We start from the raw sequence: 20,908 nt of genomic DNA, 5'->3' as shown, positions 1-20,908 counted from the left end.
AGAATTTAGTTCATTCATGGAAACCTGTGAAGAAAACGATTTTTTTTTTTTTCAATAACAGTCGTATCATAAGTTCTTTTATCCGAGAAGATTCAACTAAGAAATAAGAAGTCTATTTTGATTGGTTAAAAGAAGAGCAAAATAAGTGCGCCACAGGCGCCCACGTAGCCCTGCCTGATGCGAGCAAGCGCTGGCTGAGAGCTTATCCTTTGGCAACAGTATGTGACTGTAGTAGTGAGTGATAAAGGTGGCAGCATGTGCCACCAAGCTTGGAGGTGAAAGAAAAGTGTGTGTGTGTGTGTGTGTGTGATGATGAGAGAAGGAAAGTTCTTGCTTCATGAAGAAAATCAGCGAAGGGTTCAATCTTTTTCGTTTTTTTTTTTTTTTTTTTTTTTCGCTCCTCGTATGTGTGTGTGATGGTTTCTTCCTTCGTCGGAAAACTTATTTCAGCTGCTTCCTCCTCCTCGAAAATGGAAAACAATAGATACAGGTTAATAATTACGTACACGTAAAATTTTTTCATTCAATTAATTTAAATAATGAAATAAATAACTTCGCAGCACGCACCAGCCAAGGGTTACTACAGGCTGGTTGCATTAGGTTCTCGATAAAGTGCTCCGCCCGTTGCATGAGTCGAGTCAGGTGTCTTGTTTTAACCTGATATTTATTTCCTCGGATTTTTATGTTATTTTTGTTTGTATCCTCGTCTCTTCCTCTACTTTTTAGAGGAGAAATAAATGCTTTCTCAAGAGAGCTGAGCCAGACCTCCCCCATTTCTTTTTTCTTTCTCCCCCCCCCCACCGTAAAACTTCGGTGGAAGTGAGAAAAAAAAAAAAACTTCCAGTGAGATCTTTGATTTTAAATGCCGATTTATTCATTTATTTATTCCATAAATAGTTAAGCTGCTTCTAGTAGAATGGCGGAGATAGTTATAAATGGTTCTTGGGCTCGGTGTTGACTTGGTAGTCGTGATTGATTTATTGTGTTGCTGAAGAAGATCGAGGAACGATCCCAGAACTATTAAAAAAAAAAGTTTTATTTTGTGAAATAAGACTAATTAGTGTGTTGTGTGAAATATTTGTGGTAAGTGAAATGATTAGAATTGAGTATATTACTGAATTTTCATTACACAAGTTGTGTATAGATTAGAATTGACTTGTGTGTGATTGGTATGCCTCCAGTATTTTCATGGACTTCGATAGAGTTGGCATTATCTATGCATAATTCATATTTTGGAGTATAGTGTATGAAAATGTGTACGTCTGAACTCCTACTCACCACTGGTGGTACAGTTGTGGTCGGTTGAAGTTCGTTTTGTGTGGTTTCCAACTTCCAGGAGTGAGCGTGAGTGAATCTACCTGTTTAAAAGGCTCTCCATAGAGAGCACCAGACTTGTAATGGTATGAATATTCAATCATCACACTTTACTCAGAAAAATTTAATGGCAGCACTTGAATTCACACAGAATACTAGATTCACTCGTAATACTGTTAAGTACCCGTATACAGTTCCGGCTCAACTCATTTGGTAGTAAATTGCCTATGTTGATTGGCCGGAGTTGTGCTTGGTTTGAAAGAATGAAAGTTAAGCTTTCATTTAGCAGTCAATAGAGTATAGTCGGTTTATGTGCAGGTGTGGATCCAAGGCTATGTTATATATCAGGGAGGGAAAATTAATGGTGTATACGGTGTGTGTGAATATACATCCACAACCCTAAAAAACCCATCAAAAATTACTCCTTAAACTGCTTTTACTTACAAACAGTATGTTTTCTAATTGTTATTGCATTGTCATACTTGAAAGAAATGCGTAAGCTAATGTATGCTATTTAGACTAATTGCAGTAGATCCTGCATATACGTACATGTAAATTTTTATTTAATTGAAGAAACAGTTTTCTAGATATTATGATTATGCTGAGATGAACTCTGAAAGAAAAGTCATCTTGTCTCTGCCGGTTACCCAAGCCCTCTTGCATACCGGGCAAGCATGCTCCTATTTACACCACTAGAGACAGGACCCTGCCTTCCTTATTTCACACTCTGTGGTGTGAGGCGGTGAAGTAGACATTGGTAGCCACTTAACTTCAGAAAATGACCCCATGTGGGACGGTAGAGAGACTGGTTTTCTCAACCCAAGATATCTAAGCATCTATTAGATATATTTAATATCCAGAAAATTTTCTGTTCCTTTGATTATCTTGGGCTGTGAAAAAAGTCTTTTATTTAATTGTTTTTAATAAAACTGCACACAAACACACCAGCCAAAGGTTACTACAGGCTGGTTGTAGAGTATTGGTCACTGGATTTTCATCACACCAGTTGTTTATAGATTAGAATAGTTAATTATGAATGGTGGGCATTAAGTATTTTTAATAACTTGATAATGTTAGCATTATTTATGTATAACTTATGTATATTTTGGTGTATAGTGTATGTGAAAAGAAAAGTTTGCAGGAAACTCTTATATGCTAAGGGAAAGTATAGTCTATTATACAGGGTCATTCTAAACTCGTGATAAACTTTAAGAGGTGATATAAAACATCTAAATAAGCATTTTTAATCATAGAACGTGTGGTTGAATCCTGATAGCAAAGACAGTAGAGAGTAATTTTAGAGAGTGCACAACAGTACTTTACCATAAGCAAATATACTTTTCGAATTGATTTGCTGCGATATGTGCTATTAACTTTTTTTAGGGTGCATGTGCACTTTCGGATTGACGTTTTCATTGGTGCAAAGACTATCAAGGTTATACTGCAACAAACAATGGCAGACTTGTCGTAGAATTTGCACTACCTAGGTTGTACCATAAGAGAACCTATTACATTACAATACCCTGTACTGGTTGATTTGTGCTTATTGCAGCAAATCTGTCAGAAAAATATAGTATTGGCTTTTGGCGAAGTGGTCCTATGCATTCTTCAAAAGCATCCTCTACCATCTTCGCTATTGTGATTTTGATCGCTCATTCTTTGACCAAAAATGTTTAGATGTGTCTTAGATCACCTTTTAAAGTTTGTCCCATGAATTTAGAATCGTCCTGTATACAGGTCCAGGACTATGTCAGGAAGAGCGAATGAGTGGGAGATATTAGTCCTCTAAACCATGAGATGTGACTTGGCTACAGCACATTATGTCGTGTCAGATAATTCTATTTTATAGAAAGGACAAGCCAAACATTAAAGCTCAGTCACTGGCAAGCTATTCATGATGTACAATTGTTTTGTCTAAAAGAATGGAATAAAACTCATCCAACGTTACATGATGTAACCAAGTCTCATTTCAGTGTTGAATGACTATAATGGTCTTGTGAGGAGTATACATTCCGTATCTCACAGGACAGAACCATTATTTCCCATTTTATTTCTGATTAGTACAAAGATTTTACTAAAACAATTTAGTAAAATTGAAAGTTAAGAAATAAAAATGTTTAAAGGAATGGTATATTGCTTGGGACCGGAAAATTAGTCCATAAAAACGAGTTCGTAAATTGGAGGTTTGTAAAATCGAGTGTTGACTGTATTGTGTCCTACAGTGTGTTGTATGAAATAAGTAACAGTAAGTAGCAATATTTGAGTCAAGTGTCTATTGAGTAGATTTATTGATGTGTTGGTTAACTGAATTTTCATTACAGCAGCTGTTTATAGATTATAATAGTGAGTTGTAACTGGTGTGCCAATTGTTTGAACTGGATGTGGCGTGAATATGTTCCATAAGTTGTTAGAATTAGCATTATTGATCTACAGGTGGGGGGCACGTTGGAAATGTTTTGTAACTGTAGGTGCTTGGCTTTAGCTTTATACAATACATTTTGATTTCTGAATGAATTCTGGACGTGCTCGAGCACTTCTGGCTCTGATGTCACTGTATATAAAGTAATTCGAAATGAGTGGTACAAAAGAAAACATGCCTGTTAACTGCTGTAATTGATTTATTTCACACATATTAATGTAATGTGGAAGGTTAGTATACTCTAAGTTTCATTTGGCGTCATGGAAAAACTGCCAAATACAAGTAAATGTAAAAATTTTAAAAGCCATTTTTCTAAATGTTCACTAAAAGCACTGTTAATCAAAAAAGAAAACATTAGTGAAATAATTATGTGTCAACAGTAACATAAATATTCAATCATTACAATTTGTTCATATTTAGAAAAATACATGGCAACACTAAAATTCACACACAACACTAGATTTGCACTCAATGCTGTACACATGCACAGTTCCAGCTCAACAAATTTGGTAGTAAATTGCCTATGGCAATAAACTGGATTTGTGCTCGGTTTTGAGAAATGAAAGAAACTCCTATATTCCATAGTCAGAGGAAAGTATAACCACTTACATATACAGGTGCGGAGCCAAGGCTATACATCAGGTATGGCAAACTAGTGGGAGTAATGGGGGTGTGAATATACATCCCATATCCCGCAAGACAACCATTTTCTATTTCTGGCTTTTGAATGGATCAATCGCACCCCTTCCTCCTCCCGGTTCTGCTTGTCTGTCAGGTCTGGTTTTTCTCAACCTGAAAGACCCACCAAAAATTACACCTTAAAACTGTACTTGCTAACGGTATGCTTTATATTGATGTTATTGCATTGTCATATTCTTAAGAGAAATATATATATAATTTTTTAATTTAAGTAATAAAATAAAACTTTGCACACACACAAGCTAAATGTTACTACATGCTGGTTGTAGGGTGTGCCATCTTAACACATGGGACACCTGGACACTTCAAGTGCAGAAAAGCTTCGTATTATATATTTAAACAGGTAGGCAGGCATTTTTAATCAAGTAGAGGCCTCAGAAAAATAACTTGGGTGTCCCAGAATGTTTGAGACAGCCCTGGTTGTAGGTTTCCCTTGATAAAGTGCTATATCCGTTGCATGAATCAAGTCAGGTTGTCAACTTAATTTATTTCCTTCGATTTATCGTATTTTCAGATTTTAGCCTATTTTTTCCATATAGTCTCTTCCTCTGCACATTTATAATTTCCATCGTTAATATTCTTTGACAAGAAACTAATTCTTTCTCAGCTGGGTAGATGCCTTGATTTTTTTTCCTTTCGGTAGAACTTCCAGTAGAAGGGCTAAGTGAAGAGAATTAAGTTGTCATCTGTCACTAAAATCACTGGAAAATCACCAATAGCGAGAAATAGAAAATTATTGCAAGTCATCGTGAATAAAAAAATTCATTTAAAAAACTTGGATTTGTAAGATTAGCAAGTATTGTAAGATAGCAAGATTCATATTTGCCCAGAGGCCGAACTAATGAGGAACAGGCCCTTGCCATAATCCCTCAACGGGGATTGACAAATCAAGGAAAAAATCTGGAAGCCAAGCATATACATTTATTTTTCCCCGAAATCAGTAATTACATACAGAATATTTTAGGCTCCAATATTAATTTTTTAATCTCCATGGCAACCTGACGCATGGGACTTGTCAAGCCCTGATCTATAGGTGCAAATCCCAGGTTATATGTTGGGAGGGCAAATCAGTGAAGTGTATGCTCAGGGCCATGACTGGGGGGGGGGAGCAGGCAGGTCTGTTGGGTGGGTGGATCATTCATCATTGGAATACATTAACGCTATTGGAAATGTGCTGAGACCCAAGAGAAGTATTGTTATATAGGAGTTTTACTGTAGGTATACATTGAGTGAAATTTTTTACATTGGTGTTCTCCCCGCCCCTGAAGTACAAAGCAGGGCCTGGCAAATCTAATATTTATTTATATATATATATATTTATTTATATATATATATATATATATATATATATATATATAGGCCAGCCAAATTTCTTGTGCCAAGCAATTGAAAAATTACTAAATTTTTTCTTTCAAACTTTCCTGATGACATCTTTATTTATCAAGACATGCCCTCACTTTGTCATTTTGAGCATCCTCATGTGTTTCAAAATTTCCTTTTTTTTCCTCATTTTCAAGTTTCTGGAATATTTCTTGGAGGGGGGGGGTGTACTTCAAGACATATCTCTTCGTTAGTGTGCTTATATGTACTTTCCTGCACGTATATGTTTTTACCATTCAAATTGTTATTCAAATTCACAAAAAAAGCCAGTGATTCAAAGTAGGATAGATGCCATTCGGGGTACGGCTCTGCGTGATCTATTTTTTTTTTTTATACGCAGATGACGGTCTGAAAACAGCTCTGGAAGAGGTCCACAACATCCATCATTTGGCAATACCATTGTTTATTTGGCACTGCAAGAGGGTTGGTTGCTCAGGGCAATATCATCATGGTCCCCTGGGTGAAGTTGAATTTCAGGGTTCCTACCCTGATCTACCTGGCTGGAAATGCCAATTTGTCAATTTACATACTTATACTTTTCAGAATCATGGCACCAGTTCTCATTATTATGGATTCCTACTATGCACCCATGTTCCCTCACTTCCTTCTTTGAGCAGGCCCATGGGTTGCGATGGCCCTGGGATTACTGTTTCATTCTTCTATTCAGAAATAAAAAAATGTGTGAAAAAACACTTATTGCTGTTTCTCTCTAAGTACCCTACATTAACCCTTTAAGCAGCAATGATGAGATATCTCGCCTCCACAAAGCCTCTTATTTTCGCATTGGCAAGCCCAGATATTTTGTTAATGATTTTTCAATGGAAAACTTTTTCCCATACCCTTTAGTTTGCATCTGTTTAAAATCTGAAGAAAATCTACTTAATTAAAGAAATGGCATTTTGAAGGAGGATTTAATGATTTCTAATTGCCACTTAAAGCGTTAAAACACGCGCCCTAATGAAAAATATATATATATATATATTATGTATATATAAAAGTGGTTATTTTAGTTAAGGAAACAATTGTGTTTTTTGCTGGCACAGTAGTGCCATCCATTGTGAAGACAAGTGACATTGTCAAGGGTGTGTTCATTTCTAACTTTTGGAATCTAGTTACCCCGATTAATACCTTTTTTTTTTTTTCTTTTCTTTTGATTATTTCCTAATTCTCATCAAAATCTGAATTTTCATTAATTTTTAATTCACAGAACATAGATTTTACTGTCCAAAACCTAGAAAAATAAAAATAGGGCAAGGAAACCAGCTTATAAAAGTAACAAACTAAAAAAATTACTTGCAATAATTATCAAAATCTTAAGTTATCAAAAGTGAGAAAAAGCATTAAAAAACTTATTCTTACTGGCAAATCCTATGTGGAGGTGAACTCGACATTTTTGACTCAAGTTGTTTTCAATAATAATTGAAGGCCTGGTAATGGTAAACTGGTTGAACTGCAAACATGCCATAAAAGAAAGACTTGCTGGAATGTTTTTAATAAAGTCTCTGGACTGCAAAGGGCTTAGTGCTGAAATATAGCGTGACAAACAGACTGAGATTAAACTATGCTACATCAGCGTTTTTCAACCTATGCTCTGCAGACCTCCCCGGGTGTCTGTGAGAACATTGCAAATGGTTGCAATACATTAAAACTTTGAGGTAGCTTTTTCTCCCCTGCCACAGTTGGTTTAAAGGTATGTTGTATCATTGAAATAAAATTGATCAGTTTTTATGTCATCTTTTGGCACTAAAGGGCAGTTTTTGGACAAGTTTATGACAGTTGAAGACAATTTTTTTAATTTTATAGAAATTAATTTTTTGAATATTACAGTAAAATCCATTGTGAAGGTTTTTTAACAACTGGCTGTTGCGAAGATATATTTTGGAAAGAGAAAATTCAACTGCCCTTGCAGGGAATCTAACCTACGTCTTTTCACTTTCTGGGTGAACGCCCTAGAAATTGAATTTTCTCTTTCCAAAATATATCTTTGCAACAGCCAGTTGTTAAAAAACCTTCGTATGGTAGCAGAGAGTGACGTCATCCTTGTATAAAATCCATTGTGTTGTTCAAAATCTCAACTCTACTCCAAGTACCAGAATACAACATGGAAAGCTAGTTTTCCTTTAATGATAAAGTAATATCCTAATGAGAAAATTAACTTGCAGATAAAATCTATTTAAAGCAAAGCTTGATTTTAATCGGGGTAAAAAATTAGGCACCAGTAATATTTCATAGATGTTAAGCATTTGTTCCCACGACAGAATCTGTCGAAGATGGTGTACTAATTTATTTCTATGAGACTGAGAGACCTTTCCGTGCTAGAGCAGACATGCTGGCATAATTTCTGATAATTTCCTACATTTATTATAGGGTTCAGTTATCAGGCACCGATGTTAACTTAGTCGTTACGACAACCTGGTGCTTAGGATTTGACATGCCCTGATCTATTTAATGAATAGTCGTGATAACATTTTTTTTTGTATAACTCAAGTATTAGTAAAGGTAAAGCTAGTTCTACTGTGTGTGTGTTTCCACGTTATATTTTGTCATTGTTAAAGAAAGGATCCCATGGTGTCATCCTCAAAAAATTATGAAAAAATTTAAATACAGGTATTTTTTACCCAGAAACACACACACAAAAAGAAAAAAAAGCAGAGTGCAATTCTCAAAGCAAAATTGAAAAAAAAAGTGGTGCCACAAATTTGTCTATAGACTGTCCTCTGGTGCCAAAATATGACAAACCAAGCAATTTTCCTTTGATGCTGACATAGACCTAGTTCGAAACCCATTATAACGGGGGGGGGGGATTACCTAAACTGCCCAAAACTAACTAAAAATTTTAAAAACACTCCAAAGTGTCAAAATGTGACTAACAGTTAAAGTGACAGTGTGCTGTATAAAAGGAAAATGTGGTTTATATTTAAGTCACCACAAACATTAAAAACCTCACTAGATCTAAAATCTGTCAAATTATCTGAAACTATTCAAAAGCATTTTTGTCATGGTGGTTGGCTGACCTGATTCTGCTCGAATTCATATGATTACCTTTCTGGAAATTTCTCAATTGAATTCATTAAAACTTTTATAGCATAGTCTAAAAACTCAGAATTCTCTTCATAAATACAGCAAATATAATCTCAAATAGATCATTTTCTTTGATAGAAATTTGGGTGACACTGCCAATTGTGTAACCACAAGATGCTCGTTATAACTCTGGTGAGTTAGATTTGAGCATTTCATCCACATTTTATGTACCTATTTCCTCAAATCCAATTATTTTGTCATTCTAACAATTTCACGTCACTGATTTTATTCCTAAAACTGAACTCACAAATTAAATTCTCAAAATTTCACTGGGTAGGATTTCTTAAGATAACTGGTCATGCAAAACCAGGGACACCTACCTGTATTTGAAATAGTTGAAACTCGCACACAATTACATTTACTCAATCATTATTTACCCATAAGTATTTTCCTTTATCTCCGGAAACAATTACTGTTTCATATTTATAGCAGAAATACCATTAAAATGAGCAGACTATTCTGCCAGGGCTCTGTCCAACCAAAATTTGGATCTGTTTTGTGGGCCCTTCACAAAGTTCACCAGATCTAAAAAAATAACCTCTCTTAAAATAAAAAATTAATTGAAACCATAAGTGGAATTTCATTTCTTTTGCGATCGATTTTGACTAGATTACCTTGCTTTCCACAAAATTAATGATCTTTTTCACACACATCAGGACAATACAAAAAAAGTCCCCCTGATTGTATTCTTGGTGACAGGGTTGGCTTTTGACGGTTTAAACTGTCTGATGTGCCAGTTTAAACCGTGGTTTAACAGGCTGTTCTAGACTGTCCGTTGAAAAAAATCAAAATTCAAATATTTCGCTTTAATTATTGTAATAAATTAGTACTTAAAAATAAAATCTATTATGCAAAAAAGTAAATTTCTCGTGTTATATACCTATCGTGTTAAATGTTATTCAAGAGCATTCATTTAGGTTTTTGGCAGTTTAAACCAGTTTTTGATGCTTGTTGTGTCTAAAACCTAATCCTGCTAGGTGATAAGGGACAAAAATTTGTGAAATCTCTCACTTGTGAATACAAATAGGTTAAGTCAGTGATATTAACATATGATCCTAACATGGGGCAATTTGATTTTAATGAGTAATTTGACTTTTTCTCTGAAGACTTGGAACCTTCCAAAATTAATTTCTTTATATCATTTGATCATTTTTGGCACACCATGGTCATTTTTTGTACATGAGGAATAATTAAATGGGACCTACTATTTACTGCAGATTCCGAATGCCAGGTTTGTTTTTATACTCATCGAGAGGTTGGTGCGCTAACTCCTAGGGAGGACTCCCTGTGATAGTAATTTTTCTGCGGTCATGTCACCGTTTCTATTGTACCCCTGTGTCAGGAAAGTTTTCTGACGAGGACAGGGTTGTTTGGTTTTAACCAATTGATTTTTTTTTTCAAAACACATAGAAGTGGCCTAAATATTTTTTCCTTGAAAAATATCATATTGGTTCATTATTAGCCAAAATTTTTTATTTTTATCATATTTTAATGGTATATCTTTAAATGGCATAAGATGGTATAAGTGTTTTTTTTTTCAAAAAGTCTGATAAAAGTTGCCTGAATATATATATATTTTTTTCATATGAAGTTATTTAAAGTTGAGAAATTTTGACTCCTGTACATATTCTTACCATATTTTCTAACCTTTGGCTACATTCTGATGTTGTATCTTTAGCAAATTCATGAATAAGGATTGCATCCCACATCTAAATGTAGTGGTGTATTATCTCTCAGGGTTTCTTTTTCCCTTCAGGAAGAAGCAGCAACTGTAGTGACACCATCATGCTAGGGGCAGGTGGTCCTATAATCCAATAAAGACACCAGCTGTCAATAAACAACAAAGACTTGTGTACTAATAGTTACATTACCTCACAGAAGTAGCACATCTCGCACTGTATATCACCTTAATGGCCTTAATATTCAACAGTTTTTTTATACTTTCATGGTTAAGGCTAGTTAATCAAGGTTCTACTGTATAATAGTAACAGATTTATGAAAAAATAATTAGCTACATACGGGGTGATTTATAATTAAAATTTTGATTCCAAAACTATACAATAAGTACTGGTCAGAATAACGAAAATTTGCATGGATACTCCTGAAGCAATGGAAATTTCTTTCGCAAAAGGGGAAAAAAGTGCAAGTAGGGCAAAATCTGCAAGTAGATGATGCTGTATTTGGCCAGCAGTATAATCTGTTTTGTGCAACCACATTTGGGCACTTCATAGCATCAGTGCGTGGATAGAACAATTTCTATCAAGATGTACATTGCAATACCAGCAAAGCAGCTGCTGAAGACCCATTTTGACAATAACAGGATAGCACGACACCTGGCTGGCCGTCAGTTCACTTGACCTTAACCCTTGCAACTTCTGGCTGTGTGGGGTACCTCAAAATGTTATGAACAGTGGTCGGATTGCAAACTTTGAATTGCAAGCTTCAGCACATCCCCTAGGCCCATATGTTAGAAGTTCCTCAGGAATATTAACGTGGGGACGCATTTGGTTTAATAAAGGTGAATTGCAAGCGCATCCACATAATGACCATGGCATACTCTGATCTGCTGTTGAACAAGAATTTTTGTGCTTTCACCTTATAGCCAGAACATATTTAACATTTCTTGAGTAAGTTATTTGTTCAACTACTTCACTTTTTTGTGATGTTTCCATGAATTATGAAATCGTGTAATGCTATAATTAAGTTATTTTGCCATGACTGGCTATTGTTTCCATTCTGCGAGAGAATTTCCCCTGTATTGGATGATGTCATTAATTTTACATTTTTAAGTATTTTTTCCCCTTTACTTAATAAAATTCCATTTGTTCACGAATATTCATGTCCATTTTCAAGTTATTCTGACAATCATTCTTTTTTTTACAGTTGTTTGAAATCAGAACCTTAGTTATAATCACCCTGTATATCATAAATCATTGTTAATTAATCTGCATTTTTTATGCTTCATTAAATATATTATATTCACCTAATTTTGATTAGTTTTTGCAAAATAGCTTCCTAATTAAGTATACTGAAAGTAACTGGAGAAAACATCTTTATATTATATGATTAATAATAACATTAAAAGAATTTTCAAACACGTAATCCATTGAGTTGAGCAAAAAATAATTAAATTGCAAAAGTTGATTTTTGTTAAAATGTAAGAAATATTTATTGATTAATTTATATGGGAATAGTGTAAATTACATTAATAAACATTTTATTTTAATTGATTGTTCAGAAATTTGAATGATTTTTCAGAAATTTTATTGTTTTTAATGTTAATACTATTTAAACCAAAAAAAACCAGTTTTTTGGTGGTTTTTTTTTTAAAAAAACCGTTTTTTTTACCAATCCTGAACAAGGACGAACAAGGTATTGAACTTGCGGCACCTCCAAACATCCTTTGGTACTTTAGGCGAGTATCTTATCGACCTGGCCTACAGCACCTTTTTTTTTTCAGTTCAAATTTTTAATTGTTTTTAATAATTTCTTGACTTTTTTTCTCTCTTTAGTGTTTTTCTCTTCTACAGTGGACCTTAGGCAAACCTCAAAGGGTTCTTAATTTTTTCTGTTCCACGGAAAATTGGCACCAGTAAGATAAAGTCCACAGGTCACCCTGTGCCTATAAAATGAAGAAATATGAAAGCCGTGAACTCCTTTAAAAAACATTGTGTATAGCAATATAATATTAAGTCAATTGTTGTCTCATCCAAGCTAACAGACCCCCTATCCCCTAGAAGTGTCTCTGAGGAACCCTGATTAAAAGAAGAGAAGAACCACTGCACTTTTGACTAAGTAAATGTAGACAGAAATGGGGAAGGGGCAAAGACCCTTGGTTTTAAAATTTAAAGAGCCAAAGCAAAAACTAATGGTTCATTAGTATTTATTTACATTTGAAAAAATTTAATATGTTTTATGAAACTATGAAATTTAACAGGGGTGGGGGGGGGGTACCCATCTGAAGGAATTCTGGTGGACATCTGGATTTCAGATAATGTTCTGGTAGAGAGCATGGCCTAAAAGAATGAAAATGTTTTTCAAACTAAATATTTATAGCCATATGTGATTATATCGATATTTGACAAATATTTACCTGTTTTTCTTGTAAGTTGATTTTTATTAAAGTTTGTGACAACAGTGAAGCCTTTGTCCCAAAAAGTAAAGAACAGATTTTGGTCTCAAGTGCATTATCTCCTTATCATGAAAACAGTGAAAGGAACTCAGATAGTTTCATGACTATTTCTTACATTTGTTTTTCATTTTTTCTCTCATTTTTGTATTCATATCTTCAAGGTTTTCTTTTTGAATTCCTCGGATAAGAGTTACCATGAAAATCCTGCTCACTAAGAGCAATAGAACTGCTATACAATCCCCAAAGCAGAGTGTTTCGTATTGTTCTGCTATGAGTGATCGGCTGACTGGAAATGTTCTGCAGTAAAAATTCCCATAATGTTGTTTTTTTTTTAATTTTTCTCAATTCTTCTATATTGTTCTCGACATATGCCACAGAATTCAGCATATTCTTTTTTGGGGTATTCAATTAACATTGTACCAAACAAAATGCATTAATGCATTCATTAAATCTACTTTCTCGTTAAAAACAGGTCAGACTGTATTAGGGTTTCACAAACCAAGATGCATGTAAATTTTTGGCGATTTGTCTATCTCTAGCACACCAATAATATTTTTAGAAACAAAACATAACATTTTTGAGAGGGGAAATTAAATTTTGGTTGCCTTTTCGAGGATTCAGTAAAATTTTAAAATTCATGTTTGATTCCCTGCTATGAGGTTGGAACAATTGCCCTTGGATTCCAATTTAGTTATGTGTAGATGATTTTATATGCTCAAATGTCAATTTTTTAGTTGTGATCTTGACCTGTGCGCTTTCATACTCTACCTTAAATATCACAATTCTTCACCAAAGTTATACCGTGGACGAAAAAGAAATAGGGTTCACACACACACATTTCAAATGTATAATGAAGGGAAGTGCTCAAGATTATATGAATAATATTTGTTGCTCTTTGTGTGTTTTTTCCCGTGATAGCCTTTGGTACTTGTTTAACAAATCGTATAAAATGTTTTGTATATGCAGAGGCATCTCGCTTTTATACTGTGGGACCAAAGATGCTTTCAAAGTTTGGAGTTTAGAAGTGAAAAGTTGAACGGGAATAGGACATGCATATCAGACAACAAACATGGTGAGCATGAAACTCATTTTATAATAACTCGCTTTAATAATTCATACATTTTTTTTAAATGAAGTCTTAATTAAGTTTTAAGTCGCTTAAAATTACCTGGCTAAATATTTAATTTCCATCATATTTTGTTTCCTCTAATTACGCATACAAGAATTCCCCGAAATTATGTGATATGTTAGATTGCTGATAACCTCAGTCAAATTCGCATAAGTTGAGATATGATATTGCATAAAAATATGTAGAAATACTAGTTAATTGGACCACTATTTTGGAAAGATGTTTTTTTTTCACTGGTCTCACCATGGTACATTCCTATGGCTTCACAAATTTTAACTTGCCGTGTTACTGTAATCCGGTGCTTGATAAATGTCTTTCATTTACTTACGGTCAAATACAGTCTGAAAATACAGTCACATGTTAAACACTTTGAATTTTTTTTATAATACCTCTGCCCATTGAAAGAAATGAGCTACTTGTGTTTGGGGACAAAAAAAACAACCTTCGCATATCGGTCAAACTTGATGGAGAGTTCCAGATGAAGTACATTGTCAATAATGAGTATTATATTAAACAATTTTTTTCTAAAAGCTCTTAATAACATGGGACTTTGGGCATGAGACTGACCAGTCCGCCAAAAATGACAGATGCTGTTGCACACCTTAGGATTTTTTTTTTAATCACGATAAAGTTTCTATTTTTATATACTGTAGTTTCTCAAAAATCAGTTTCATTTTATGGTGTTTTCTTTGATTGAATAAAATAATTCTTTCTTGATTATCACTTAGTAATCCCTATTATCTCAGCAACAATTCAGTGATTATGCTTGAATTTCAGGAATATGCATTTTTCACAGAAAATAGTGTAACTCTGAAATCACAAAAGTCTGGGTATTACTGTATTAACATCACAGAAATAATAGAACACAGTGTAATTACCCATAATGGTCACCTAGCCACAGTCACATTTCCTTGGAATGGAATGCATCCCATCAGATCAACATTAGGGTCAACCTCTCTCATAACAAGGATTTCTGTATAACTGTAAATTTTTAGACATGAAGACATTCTGTTCCTTGAACCTTGCAAACATTAAAATAAGTATAGGCAACATATCTCACACCAGCAAGAATAACGTCATAACTCAAAAATTCACGAATTTGAGTTAATTCCATATTCAAAACTTTTTTTTTTCTCTGTAGTTACACAACTGACCACTAAGCAGCAAAAGTTTGGTTCAAATGGACAGCTTTTTTGCATTTTGAAAAATGAAGTTTATTTTCATTATTCTGCAATTTCAGGTTTTCTGAGTTGTGACATTATTCCTATCGATGTGTGATATGCCTACATTAGCTTAGTTGTTTTTGAAATGTGCTTCACAGACCCCTTGGGTTTTAAGCTAACGGGTGCACTAGGTGAGTTTTGAAAAATAACGAAATCGGGCCAAATTATATGATGAGTGGCAACTATGCCATTGCCCAAGCAGTTCCTGGTTTTCGTGCTGTTTGACTAAAAGTGTTCGGGTAAGCACCAACTGAAAGTTCTTTAGATAATAATAAATAGCTGATTGTATTGGAAGATCAATCGTATCTGTGGACATTAATATTTTCAAGAGATCAAAGGATTACAGCAGAATACCATACATTTTTGTTTATGGAATTGTCATGCTTTTTGCCAAATTCAATTTCATTTTGTATTTAGAACTTGATAAGTTGTTTGACTGAAATTAATAATAGAAAAATGTTTAATAACCTCTTAATTTGGTCTTTCATTTTAGGGAGTTCATGTGCTACAATGCAGCTGCTTTTAATTACTTATAGTATTAATTACTTATTATAACTTATATATTTTAAGTAGTCAAAATTTAAATGTTTTTGGAATACTGAACCCTTTAACAACAGTAACCTCCCAATAATAACTATATTTTCTTGGTCCCGTTAGTGTTGGTTGTTGGGAGTTTTCATTGTATTAAACGTTTTGAATTGTCTTGGAAGGATATCTTATTCTCTCAGGAAAACTTGATACGTGGATGTACAGCAAAGCAGGCATCCCAATCATAACCAAATGTTATAAATAAACGATTACCTGCATTCAGAAGTGTTATTGGCTCTATTAGTTTTTTTATATATATATAAAATCTAATTATGTGAGTAAATCTTGGAATTGCATCAATTTTCACTTTTCATTTAGCTTAAAGTAGAATCTGAAACCGGTGATCTTAAAGAACTCTCTGATGATGAATTTCTGCATTTATTGAAAGAAGCCAGTACTTTCAACAAGCCGAATAATCAGGAAAGTGACATGTTAAAACAGTTGAGAAAAGAAGTGGCTGAAAGTGATACTTGTGAAAATGCTAGTCGGAGTGAAACAGGGTGTGTTTCGAAAAGGCAAGAACGCAAATGCTCAAATATAAATGACAAAAATTCACAAGTTCCTCCATGTGCCGTGACTGTTATGAATGACTTGACACCATTCCCTCCCGCATCTTTCAAGATAGTTCCCCCGAAACCTGTAAAAATTGAAGACGTACCTATCTGTGTTAATTCTATGGTAATAAATTCAAACCAATCTACATATTTTAGTCGTCCACAAGTTGCCCATAATTTATTAGAAAATGACCCGGGTAGTGACAATTGGACATTGAGACGTAAAAAGTCGTACTCTTCTCTGTCTGAGTCATCGGATCATATTACTAAAATACTAAGTAAAAACTGTGAAAATATTGAGAAAAATGAACAAGAGATCTGTGTACCTTCCAGAAAATATCAATATGACCTGAACTCGTTCACTGCTGCTGTTTGCCCTACTTCGCAAGTTGAAAGCTCACAAAAACAAAACACCATCAAGGTTGATTCTGAATCTTCCAATCCACTCAACAAGACAGTCCCTACTTTAGTTCTGAATAGCTATGACTACCTCTCAAACGACAGTGGTACCCATGCATCTCAAAATCACGTCGAACAGCATTTACCTTCAAAGGGAATTCAAGATATCGAGCTGACAGAATTCAAAAGATCTGATTACAACGATCATCAAAACAAGAAGCAAGAAGTTTCTCCTATTGCCATTGGCAAGGATCTAGGCTGCAATGAATTGGGTAGCAGTAAATTCTACGTTAATTGCAGTGAAGTGGATTCTCCTGTAGCTTATCCATTAAAGGTGAGATTATTGTTTTTCTTTAATATTTTGTTTAAGTTAACTGATAGCAGTAGTATTTTAGGCATTGACAAATAGAATATTTTATTGCTTAACCCCTTACATGGATTTGGCCAACTGACACGTAATTAACCTGTTTGTGTGATTAGAAAAATTTATGTTTGTTTTGTGTGTGTCTTTTCCAATTTGAGTTCGTATTTTCTGTTGATAAAATTCATAGGACCAAACGGGAAAAAAAGTTTTCATTTTTCTTATAACAGTATACAGCATACAAGTTAATGACAACTAAATATTCTTTGCGTGTGGAAAGTTCACTGACAGTGATTCACCACCATGCGATTAACCACTGGGAAAATTCATGGACAAATAATATAATTCATCAATAAAGTGACATTGTAAGTGAGCAGAAGAGTGAATGTGTAGGGGAGTTGGTAAGTGAAGGAGTTAGTGAATGCTCAAGTGAGTAAATGAATGAGGTGAGCAAGTGAACTAGTGAGTGAGTCACTCATATAGTCACTCAATCACTCTTATACGATTGGTCACTCTGCCCTCCATACTGTCACTAACTCGCCTACTCACTCAGTCATCCATGCTATCAACTCGATCATTCATACATCTACAGACTGAATAAATAAATGAACGCCAGAACGTTGCCACTGGACTTATCCTGTTGCTGAGATCTCTTCCAGCCCAGCTTCATGGCAGAGTCTCGAACACTTTATTTTGTGTCAAAAACAAAAACATACAAAATTTTTACAACATATTATCCCCGGAACAATTGGGTACTGTCGCGATTAACAAATTTTGTGGTGATTACAGATGAGTTGGGAGTTGGAGAAAAGTTTCTTGGTTTAGTTAAGGTGGATGACTGTACACATATTAGGATGGAGGTATGTTTTAAAAGTAATTGCGCCCCCCCCCCATGCCATCTGTTATCTTAACTTGCCATATTATATACACAGGATACAAAAAGAAAAAGAAATGAGAATCTTATTGTGAAATAAAAAATATATATATATATCCATCGGAGCGAGTCATCTCGCTTAACACCTTATTAGTGAGCAAATGGGTTCGATAACTTGCCTATTTTCAAAATGGTTGAGCACCCTTGTTTTAAGGCAGGGTGCTCAACCATTTTTGGGGAATGGACCAATTCATGGTTTTAGAAAAACTATTTCATTCTCATAGGGTAGACTGAGTCTTTTTGTATTCTTTGGTCATGTGTGCAAGATTTAAACAAGTAGAGCAACAAATTAATGAATTGCTCTGAAAACATATTTTAGTATTAAAAACTGACAGCATATTTTTTCAATCTCTCGCACACGTAAAAAAAAAAAGCAAAACAATCTGCAGTATCTGTATTTCATATTCGGCTGGCTATAATTAGGTTAGAGTGATAAGTAAGTGCGGTGGATGAAATACCTTTGCTTCTGTGAAAACTATTTTATTCTGCTTCGCGTATTTATTCAGGATTTAATATTTACTGATATCAATCTTCTGAACTCCTCATTTGACCCTTATTAAACCTCTCACTTCCCATCATGCCATGAATAGACCAGACTCCAGCATTCGAAAAACTGGTGTCTTTTAATTTTTATAGCATGCCAGCTAATGTGGGGAAAATATAAAATGGAAAATTGTTTTGGTCCCTTGACGTTTGTTTCACTTAGATTTCACCATAACATGAACAAAACAGCATTAGTGTATAAAATGTGTGAAAATTATTGATCTCATTTTTTTAATTGAAATTTTTGAATACCGGGCAATCTGATATTTTAAGTTTGCATATTTTGTTTAAAAATTTTTTATTTATTCTATTTTGCTGCACAATCTGTAATTTCAGTACAGAATAAATGTTTTTTGCAATGATTGTTTTTTATAGGTCATTACCGATTATAATAGGTAACTAAATACACAAATATATTCATTTATATACCAGTCCACTGTGTATATAAGTTCTATTGAAATTATTTTTTTAAAATCAAAAATCCATTGTTTGAAAGATTTGCCAAGTTATATCTAATATGTGTGTGTTATGCACGTTTTGCTGATTTATGATTGTCTTTCACACAAATGATTATTATTCATCTCAATTGTGTAGTACAGATCTAAATTTAGAAGGATCTGTACATTTTCTTCTTACTATTATTGAAAAACTTCTGATATTTAAGGGGTATGCGGAAACAATCACTGATCATGATAATTGCAGCACCAAATCGCAATGGTTTCTTTAGACTTATAACAGTCAAATCATTTTAAGTTTTTGACCTCATCAGAATTTTCTAAAATATATGCTCAAGTTATTTGAATTTTCAATACTGTTCCTCCCAGAGTCATTTTACTGGATAGACGTACCAATAATTTTAGTTAACCACTAAGCTAGGATTTAGTTAAATCTTTGTTTCTTCCTACCTATGAGATGGTCATAAAAATTCTGAGAGATATCCCTAGAAAAAATGACCAGTTGTTGTGTAATTTGCTCTTGAATTTTTTTTTTTTTTTTTTTTTGTCTCAAAATTTGAATTTGAGAAATCAGTGTTTTAATCAAAATCAATAACTTTCCTTAGTCTTGCAAAGAAAGTAATTTTTTGTTATTGAACAGAACATGTAACAAAATACAAAAGAACAACAGATAAGATTCAAAAGATAAGACAAAGATACACAAAAAAACAAACAAAAATGGACATGTGCATCAACCCACTTTGTGACCTTCAAGGGAGTTATCATTTTTCCAGAAGGTCAATAATTATATTTAGGTAATATATTAATTTGAAAACATTGACATATGTTTCAGTATTTATGGGTGCCGTTCATTTATCAGAACCTTGATTTTTGATGACATTTACTGTTTTATTAATGTAACATTTTTAAGTTTTAAGAGGCTTGTGTTTTTTACCTTGAAAACCGCACCTATGAGTGTCGAAACATATGTTGATGTTTTTAATTTTTATAAATTTATATATTGCCTTGGGTAGTATTTTTTATTTTATTTATGAAATCGGTCATTTTATGTTGGTGGAGTTGGTAAAAAGTGGTAAAACCAGGCAAAAATTGATAAAAATGGAAAAACGGTGAAAAGGGAAAAAATTAAATAATTAAAATTAAATTAAATCCATATTACATTATGGATGTTGTGTAATTATCATTAGAACTACAATTGTGATGGATGTGCAATTTTCCCACAATTCATCTTTTTCCAAATTTCTATTCATATTATTGAAATCAATCGATATCAATTGTTGGAGCTTTGCTTATAAGTAGCGTGTATTTTGAGCAAAACTGTTGATTTTAACTAGCTCATTTCCCTTAACAACAATGAAGAAATGCTACACGTCCCAAAAAAATCTTTTCATTCTCAGTTGCCCTTTAGTGTGTAAACATATTCAAAGTTTGTTGAACAGTTATGAGGCGTCAGATTTTAATTTAGATTGTTGAGATTATTAACTTGAGCAATAGGAGAAAAAATCATACTACTACAAAAAATCAGAATACAAAGTTTATAATTTTGTTACTCTTTCACATGCTTTTATTGTGATAGTAATAGCTTTAGTATCGTACATCTGGCCAAATTTCCCATATTTTTTTTTCTTGGAGTTCTTATATTATCTAATGTTAAAATAGCGAGCCATTGTAATTTTTGCTTTTAATTTAAGAGATAC

General features: G+C 33.7%; 1 protein-coding gene across 2 annotated transcripts in view; it reads left to right on the top strand.

Annotated features, from left to right (window-relative positions):
* The first annotated feature begins 257 nt into the window (after positions 1-257).
* LOC149064977 (uncharacterized) overlaps positions 258-20,908 on the top strand; it is a 33,552-nt gene continuing 12,901 nt past the window's right edge. Inside the window, exons 1-3 of one of the 2 annotated variants that reach the window (XM_089255455.1) lie at positions 258-490; positions 13,992-14,097; positions 16,284-17,252. In XM_089255455.1, the coding sequence (XP_089111581.1) occupies positions 14,095-14,097; positions 16,284-17,252 (972 nt within the window). In that variant the 5' untranslated portion in view covers positions 258-490; positions 13,992-14,094. The remainder of the gene's footprint in view (positions 491-13,991; positions 14,098-16,283; positions 17,253-20,908) is intronic. The other variant, XM_089255454.1, reaches the window with a different exon arrangement.

Source organism: Pholcus phalangioides, unplaced genomic scaffold, assembly GCF_987345545.1.
Source record: "Pholcus phalangioides strain wild (caught in Gottingen) unplaced genomic scaffold, Ppha-v1.0 ptg000042l_1, whole genome shotgun sequence".
NCBI lineage: Eukaryota > Metazoa > Arthropoda > Arachnida > Araneae > Pholcidae > Pholcus > Pholcus phalangioides.
The sequence above is the reverse complement of the archived record's forward strand: the minus strand, read 5'-3'. Positions and strand labels throughout refer to the sequence as shown.